At 41.8% G+C, this 9,265-nt stretch overlaps 1 protein-coding gene across 7 annotated transcripts in view; it reads right to left on the reverse strand.

The window, feature by feature from the left end:
• The window catches only part of kctd15b (potassium channel tetramerization domain containing 15b), a 20,289-nt gene extending 11,024 nt beyond the window's left edge, over window positions 1-9,265 (reverse strand). The window contains exons 1-3 of one of the 7 annotated variants that reach the window (XR_013787246.1): window positions 7,100-7,776; window positions 4,385-4,560; window positions 683-827 (exon numbers count right to left, since the gene is read on the reverse strand). Coding sequence is in view for 6 of the 7 variants with exons in the window: in XM_079466463.1 (XP_079322589.1) it covers window positions 683-827; window positions 4,385-4,560; window positions 6,811-6,978 (489 nt within the window). In the remaining variant the exon portion in view is untranslated. The other 6 variants (XM_079466465.1, XM_079466466.1, XM_079466464.1 and 3 more) reach the window with 6 other exon arrangements.

Genomic DNA, 9,265 nt, shown 5'->3' on the forward strand with positions numbered 1-9,265 from the left:
CTGAAAACACACAAAATAATCACATCAGACGAGACTGATTTCTCTTCTGCCTCCTCATGTGGTATCATACATCCACAGATCATACATGTTCTCCAATGTACTTCATTTAACTCAAACGGGTTCTGTGTTCAACGTAAAAAACTCATAATATTTAGTCTTAAGCACTAGGTGAACAAATAAAATTAAATGCAAAAACTGTACTTATGTCTCTGTGGCCACATGAAAAAATACTGTAGTACATCTTAAAATTTACTATAGTAAACTGTCATATACCTTAGTATTAATTATAGTGAACGGTCATATACTGTACTTTAGTATTCATTCTAGTAAACTGTGTAATAATCCGTACACAATGTTAATAAGGTATTCCTCTAGTATTAACCACAGTGATTTTATAAAAACTATAGTAAACGTTATTTACTGTGGTACGGTTTAAAATCACTATATTATCCAGGATTCTACTTCAGTTTACTATAGTAAAAACTAAAGATACTACAGTACGTCTTCGCGTGGGAGATAACGGTAGAGATCATTTAATAGTATGGTACTGTTTGAAATGGTAGGCCAGTGCATACTTGCATACTAAAGTAGTAAACTGTGTGCAAAGTCTGTACTTGTTTCTAAACAATCACAGAGACGGGATATTTCATTCAAATACAGAAGACGCTGTTGATGTTGTTACCTTAAAATCATCGGGCAGGAGAAGCTTGCAGGTCCGCAGGAAACCCAATATGTAGCGGAATATCTCTCCATCCCGGTCAATAAAGTAATGCTGCTTTAAACTGTCCAGAACTATCGGCTCCGTTCCGTTAAACAGCCGACTGATGCTGAAAATTAAAACACACACACACACACACACGTAGAGAGTTAATGGAGTGAAGCCAGCATCTTTTAAATGCATGAAACAATTAGCATTTATTGTTTCATTTTACTGGCCAGCCAAAAACGTATTAGTGCTCCAGTTCTGAAACAAGAGGCTTTAGGCGTCAGAAAAGCATTTGAAGTCTTTCTCTGGCGTGAGACTAACACAGAGCTGAAACGCATTCAATGCAGCCCTGCTTTATGATGTCAACAGTATAATAATGTCCACGATGCCACGTTCACAAAAGGAAAAACTAAAGCATGTTATTGTACAGAAGCCCACCTATCCTGCCATCCCATCTGAATCAGGAAAAAAACATTCAACATTTAAATGCAAACATAAAGAAAGGTAAATGTTTGAAAGCCCAAGGCACAACAAACGTCTAGTTTAGATAAACACCATCTACCTGAGAACACCTTCAGATTTCTGCTTATTTGACTGTCCTTTATTCTGTCCTAAGCCGATTCAATCTTTAATCATCACTATGATCAGTTCACAGATCAGCAGACACGTGCGGTGAGAGCGCCTGTCAAAGCCTGTTCAGGTGAATAACGGTGGAGGTATAAAGCCGTTTATTGTTGAACGCGTCAATGGAAGTGATTTGCGCAGTCAACAGTTCTTTGAGTTCTTCCAGGTGCGGATCTTTACAGATGCGTCTTCATTCACACCGCTCCGTCCGTTATATTGTTCATGTAGTCTTCACCTCCTGCACTTTCTAAAGCTCTCTCGTCTTCTCTCTCTCTCTCTCCCTCCTTTTCCCCCTTTGGAAATCGATGCAAAATGCTTTATAAAAAACCAATACTCATCTCCCTGTAGCGCCTGCGGTCTTTCTTTCTCATATGGTCTTGCAATTCTTCCAGCTAGAATTTCACCATGAGCCTGCGGGCAAACACTGTTTTTCATCTGCACTTTTTTTTTAAAAAGCAATTAAAATGCTGCCTGTTTTTCTTTTCTTTCTGCCCCCCTCTCTCTCTCTCTCTCTCTCTCTCTCTCTCTTTATTTTCCTCTCGGTAAATCAGCGGTTGCAGCCCTGAGCACCCGAGCGGATGAGATTCTCTCTCTCTCTCTGTGTCTCTCTCAAGTTCAAGTTCAAGTCGCTTTATTGTCATGACATTTCTAATAGTATTGCCAAAGCATTTTGCAAATGAAAAATAACAGTAGAACTGTCTCCCTCTCACTCTGTCTGTCTGTCTGTCTCTCTCTCTCCCTCTGTCTGTCTCTCTCTCTCTCTCTCTCCCTCTCACTCTGTCTCTATCTCACTCTATCTCCCTCTCCCTCTCTCTCCCTCTCACTCTGTCTCTCTCTCACTCCCTCTCACTCCGTCTCTCTCTCTCTCTCTCCCTCTCACTCCGTCTCTCTCACTCTGTCTGTCTGTCTGTCTGTCTCTCTCTCTCACTCTGTCTGTCTCTCTCTCTCTCTCTCTCCCTCTCACTCTGTCTCTATCTCTCTCCCTCACTCTGTCTCTCTCTCACTCTATCTCCCTCTCACTCTGTCTCTCTCTCTCTCTCTCTCTCTCTCTCTCTCTCTCTCCCTCTCACTCTGTCTCCCTCTCACTCTGTCTGTCTCTCTCTCTCTCTCTCTCTCCCTCTGTCTTTAAGCATTAAAAAGTAATATTATTATCTTTTTAAATAGAAATATTTTTATACTATATGATGTCTAATCAAGCTGTTTTTATTTAAGAAAATCGTACAAAAATGGTTTGTGTAAATTAAGCGTAAATAAAATGACGTTAACCAATGCAAAACGTGTCAAGCGATTCTCTCTGGACTTTCATGTGAACTCACAAGAACTGAATTCCAAACCGGAGTGACTCTGGCATTCTGCTGCTGTATGAACACAGTCACTTATGAATCTGTTGTGAATTAACAGCAGTGGGCTGGACTGTAAAATTCAGTCGCAACTCCAAACGATAAATAACCGCAAACTCTGTGTTGAGAAGAAGATTGAGGTCTGGGGACAGAATGACACCTGTTAGTTCTGTGTGAAGTGTGTAATCTGAAGGACAGCTGAAGTTCTGAACCGGAGGAAGGTTTATTCAGTCATTTCTTGTCTGTTCACCTCACCGGCCCTAAGGAATAGAGATCTGACTCAACCAGACAACACAAAGTACATCAGTCTAACCTCACACCTACATCTCATCCGATTGTCTTTAGTTTGAGAGAGTAAGAAGAGAGACTTCTTTGTTAAAGTTGGACATAAATACAAACAGCAGTCAAATGAATCCAATCCTGTTGCATATAGCAGTAAGGCATTTAAACTAAATAAGTCTGTATCTACCCATCAATCCATTCACCCCTCAAACATCACAACACACGCGGCTCGTTCACGGCCCTGCCATGAAACTTTCATACCTTCTGTCAGTGCAGGAGTCTGGTCTGCGTGAAGACGGATGTTCTCACATTAGTTATAGACCGAGTTTCTTTTCCCGCTCTACATTATTAAAGGATCAATCTATTAAAAGACCATCAACTTAACTTCTTTAACCCGACTCTCTCAGCAGTGTGCTGGCGTGTGCCCGCGTGCGAGGGAAAGTCTGCAATAATTGCGCGACCGTCACTTTGTAGTGTGCTCGAATAAAAACACAATTTAAATAACAGCCGTATGTAGAGAGTTATCACAGTTAAACACAGATGATCACGTATGCTGTGTTTACGTGAAATAAGAACAAATCAATGCTGCACAAGCACAAAACACATTTAGTAGGTTTTAAAGGAGACATGCACTAAAATAAGCAGTTATTTGGCTTAAAACTAAATACAAATAGAAAAGCTTGAACTGAATTTATCATACAGTCAATATGCAATCCAAATTCTCTGTCCGTTTGTATATTTCGTATTCCAGTATTTTATATGTCAGAAACAGAAACTAATTCTTCTATTTGACAAGATATTTCGTCTGTCTTCTCTTTCTCTAGACTTTCTTTCTCTCTCACCCGATACAATCACAAATCTTGATCAGAAGATATTAAGAAGGTCAAACTGAATGCTCAATCCATCTTAGAGAACTACGGAAAACATTTCTGTGTTTGCATTTCACTTTGTATATTTTCAACTTTCAGCGTAACAACTACCAAACATTAACATAAAGTTCATAACGTTTTAGACAAAACTATAAACGGTAAAAAGAGCACAGAATTCTTCGTTGCATTTCATTACTCTAACCTAAAACTTTATTTCCAGGTTCAAATAAAAAACGTAAAAATGTCATAATGCTTCAAGCCTTTTGCACTTCACAATACAACAAATATTTTGTTTTCCAATTTTACAGGACAAGCTGTCTTTTCCTTAAGGCAAAATAATTTATTAGAACACATCATGCAGTTTTCCATTATGCATAAAATCCTTTCCCAAATACTGTCAAACTGAAATCATAAAAAAAGATTAGTCGCACCTGCTAAACAAGACAAAACTGAGCTAAAACACTGACACGCTGCTGCTTCCAAAAGAAGTCCTTGCAGTTTGCTGACTCCACACTTTCTCCGTAACGGGCTGTAGAGAGGAGACGGAGGTCAGGGGGTCTTACCGTGAGTCTGGGTATTTGGTGAGCGTCGCCAGGCTGCTGGTGTACATATGTCCGCCCACGTCGATGTGAACGGGCGCGTTGGATTTGGTGAGCTGAGCCGGGAGTGGAATCCCCTGCGTGGCCAGAGGAGAGACCGGAGACCGGCTCAGAGACAGGCGAGACATGCTTCTCCCTTCCTGGAAGCAGACAAACGGGAAAGCCATGAAGGAAAATAATGCTGATGCGCCTTCACGGTGCGTTAGTGTCTCTCCCACCTTGAGCGAGTCGAGTCCTATCAGATCGTTTTCTCATCTGCCCCAACGCATATTTAGCTTACAAATTATTGCCACGGCTCTAATGAAGTATGTTTGCATCTTTTCGCTGGTGCAGCCCGAGGGCAGGGTACGAGGATGTTTATTAACACTGCAGAGAGAGAGAGAGAGAGAGAGCGAGAGCGAGAGCGAGAGCGAGAGAGAGATGTGAGGTGTTTGCCTGCGGGGATGGGAAAGGAGGGAAAAAACGGCAAGATTCTAATTAAAGGTCGTGTTATGTGTTAGACGTGATATCCTCCGACACTTCAGCAACCAATCTGAGCGTTTGGGAAACGAGGGCATGGCGCGCGTTCACGTGGAATACCAGGCATCGCTTCCAACTACAAAGCTCAGCGCTCGTGAACTGAGGTTCAAAATCACTTTCACCGGCTTTCACTGTGATGCTCTCCCGACCCTACAAACAGCCGAGTCCCTCACTACCTTCATTAAAATGAACCGTGGTTTCACCGTAGTAAACATGTAGCAACCATGGTTCATTTTTGTAAGGAGATGCGTCTATTCCATTTGAATTTACTGCACATCTCTTCTTAAAACATCCTTTTTATTGCCGCTTCAAGTTGATGAATCTTTTACTTTGTTTCTCTATTATAAAAGCATCTTGCTGCTTTTAAAATGCATTTTACACTCACTGATACCAACCCACAGAATAAATCCATTCCCTCCAAATGCAGATTATTCTTCAGACAAACTCTACATATCCACAAGCTACAGCATATAATCTGAACTAAAGAGCGTTCTCATTCGCACAGCAGCTCAAGACCAAAAACTTTCCCGTTCCTCTTCTATTCGCTTTGATCAAAATGGTTCAGTGAAACATTTGAGAGTCTTTAACTTCAACTGTCCAAACTTGAAGACATGTTTATACAAGTCAGAACTTCACCTCACAATACCCGGCACACATGAGGCCACATCTGTTCGATGGAAATACAACTTAACCTATTCCAGTTGTCACGAGAAAGACGGCTTCGTTGTGAACCTGGAGTTCAGCTTCCTCGCAGCGGCTCATTCGTGCGGCTGTTATTTTAACCATACATGGTAAACAGGAGGCCGTTGTTAAGGCTCCATTCAGCTCCGGCGCTCGAGGGCTTGTGCTGGAGGCGACCGGCAGAATTTTCCAGGGTGTTGCCGCCGAGCCCTCAGCGGTAATGTTCATTTAATACACAAGCAAGATGATACATTACAAATATCTCACTGAAAGAAAAGACTTGAGAAGTTCTGGCGAATGAAGCTATACCTCATTATCATACAGCTACAGGGCGTTGCAACCAAAAGCCCAGAATTACTATCGAGGGAATATAGTGGAACAGCCTCTTTCTCTGTCTTTGTAAATAGGACGAACACAATAGTAAAGTATACATTATGCACTATTGAAAAGCTAAGGAATCAAACCTCAAATGACTTTATTCTCAGCTAATAATGTTTGGTTCCTGGAAATGTTAGTTTAAGGTTAGAAGAAGGACCCATACAGAACGTTTTGTTATGCGTAAAAGTTCCTTGCTTTATGGGTACAAACATAGTAAAGGGAGACATATATTCACGTAAGGGGAACATTCTACTGTTCTCATTGAGAGCTTCAACCTTTACTTGATCTCATTAACTGGTTTTGCAGCCACCAGGTTGAAAGCTCTAAACTGGTCTACCCGTACTGAGCTCACGTGAACCAAAAAGACATCAAACAACTAAACACCTTTGTTTAAACAGACAAACTGTTTTAACGCGTGGCAGGATACCTCTATCAGGCTCAAACAAATAATGAAATGAAACCGCACACACTTTTCCGCTCTCCTCCTCCAGTTTTTATGTCGGTGCCCTACGGGTTAAAACTTAAATTCAGATCACTTCACAATATGGCGTCTACATCGCCGCTATAAAACCTTCAGGTATGAGACATATAGTCATAATAACACCCTGTCTAGATGCCTAGAGGCCGTTTAATAAGATCACGGATTCAGAAAAGCCGAAAATATCAGACCGGACGCGGTGCGTAAAGGCGGAGAAACGTTTACCCTCCTGGTCGCGTCGCGTCCTCGGTGCTGAAAACTAAACACACAATCATTGTCACACTGATAATGTAGCCTACTCTTGGTTTAGATCCCATTTGATTTGAAATTGTACCGTTTCAAACATCGTAGTTGTCCGAATCGCGATCCGAGTCCGATTCGATCGGCTCCCAGATGAAGGTTTGCGCTCCTTTCTCTCGCTCTCTTTCAAGTTTCTATCCAATAAACGCTCCAGCCTATCTATTCTCGTCCTGTCCAGTGTGAGATTCTCCACAAACCGCATTAAACCGTGTCACGGATGGCTATAAAAGGCTCTCTGTGACTTTAATGCTGCACAATGCGCGCCGCTGTTGTCCGGACGCTTTCAGAGCTGAAGCGCAAAAGCGCACGAGACTGTTACTCACCTTCTCCTGGAATCCAGATCGCTCCTTCCCCCTCTTGATCTTCTTATTTCTTAATACAGAGATCGGTCGTGTCTATCAGCCTCACGACTATCTTTTTAAGCAAAAATGAAACTGCTGCTTTGCTTATGGGCAGAAGAAAGCCAATAATCCGTTTCCAAATCACAGAGCAGAGCCGAGAGAAGAATTCTCGCTCCGGGCTGCGCAAACGCCTCTGGGGCCACAGGATTAGAGGACAATTAACTCAAACCCGAGCAGACGAAAACCTGATATCCCCCCTCGATCATTCGCATTCATTAAGTGCCGTGTTCTTTCGTAAAAAATATAGCTGGCGAGGGTTTAAAGTTCAGTGCATAACGGTTTACGCATCAGCCAAGTGTCACCACGCCGTTCCCGAGACTTTGGAGAAGCAGAAAAGGCTGATTTTAATCATTGCCATTTCGTCTGATGTAATATTCCCCCAGGCTCTTTCACAAAGGCAACACATTTTCCCTTCTGCGAATGAGTAAAAGCAGCTTGTCGTTTCCTTACTAAGGCAGGAGGCGCACTAGAACTTGTTGATAAAGTGGCGATAAAGGAAGCATATTCTTTTAAAACAGAAATCTATATATCCTGATGTGGTGCTCATGCGTGCGGTGCTTTCCCCCGTCCTCGCTTCCTCTCCTTGCTCTAATGTCTGTGAGAACTGTAATGCCAAATTTCCTGGAGGCCATTAAAAGCAAATGACGTCTATGGACATGCAATCATTGCGCGCCCTCGCAGCCTGCCCGCAGCTAAATGCGCCATTTCAATTATTGCGCACGGCTAGATGGAGATGTCTGCCGCCAAGATTTTCCTTTCAAGCGGGCAGACCCGCATCACGCACGCCTGTTTTAGGCCACAGAAACGAAAATATATCAAGAATCGTAATAATTTCTTTCCAAAAGACGAGCAAATAAAGACATCAAAGTGTGCGCAGCTTCCCCGTTTATCCCCTATGCAGGTGGGCGCGTGGGTTGCTAGATTATTTATTTATGTAAATGTTTGTTTATTTGCGTGTAAATAACTGTGAATAATTGATGTTGCACCGAGACCCGCAAATACTGTACATACCAACTGCAGGACTGACGCTGTCTCTGCGTTTTCCTGATGTCTGGCGCCAGCCGGTGTCGGTTTGGAGGAACGACACCCAAAGACAAAAACCCGGCTGATTTCCCAGGACAACAACAGAATTCCCATAGTTTCCCCGTAACGTCAACCTATAGTAACGCCCAGCCATAGTAACGCCCACCCACAAACTTTCAGGCAAAGATAGACAGTCTGAAACTGAATCAACAGATCATGTTTTTCGCAGCAATGCCTTTTGACCTCACATGTATGACCGGCTTAAACATTCAATTGATTTATTTGAAATGACATATCCTCTTCACATCAGTTTTATTGTTTATTGTTTTTGTTTAAGTATGGGCCTAGTAAATCCTATAAGAACATGTAAAATCAGTCAAATGTCGGATATAGTTGTTGTTGTTGTTCAATCTGTCGCGTCATAATCAATGTCACAAACTTATTTTGTAATATTAACAATTATAAATTTGATCATTACTCTCATTTCAGCGTAAATTGTTGTAATATATTTATCACTTCCGAAAATAATGCTCTGTTAACTGAAATAAAACCGATTTGATGACCTTCGGACGGTTTAGCCTTGCATTCGAGAAACATTACAGCCTGCCTATATATATATATATATATATATATATATATATATAATGCTCATACTCAATAATCATGACCACTCACCTCTGATCTGACAATGAAGAATCTCTTTCATCTCTTCCCAAAATGGTGGCAAACACATACATGTTGTTACATTTGTCCATATTAAGAATGGATTCTTCAAAAGAGATCTGTAGGTAAACATCGCCAAAGTGTAACACTGGAAGTAACTTTGTTGTCTACTGCGGTTGGGAGAGCCTAGCGCGCAAATGCCCAAAACGTGCAGCGATACGTAAACATATTTGTTTTGATATTTTTGGAGATTACCTAAATATTGTTGTCTGAGTCCATATGGCAAACCGATTTGCATGTGTGCGGCATGTCTTTGGAGCTCTCTGTGCTCTGCTGACTGCCATGTTGGAACGATCCATAGATTTACACACGCGTCGTGCGTCAATCGCGCCGCCATATTGG

Source organism: Barbatula barbatula (assembly GCF_947034865.1).
Source record: "Barbatula barbatula genome assembly, chromosome: 10".
Classification (NCBI taxonomy): domain Eukaryota; kingdom Metazoa; phylum Chordata; class Actinopteri; order Cypriniformes; family Nemacheilidae; genus Barbatula; species Barbatula barbatula.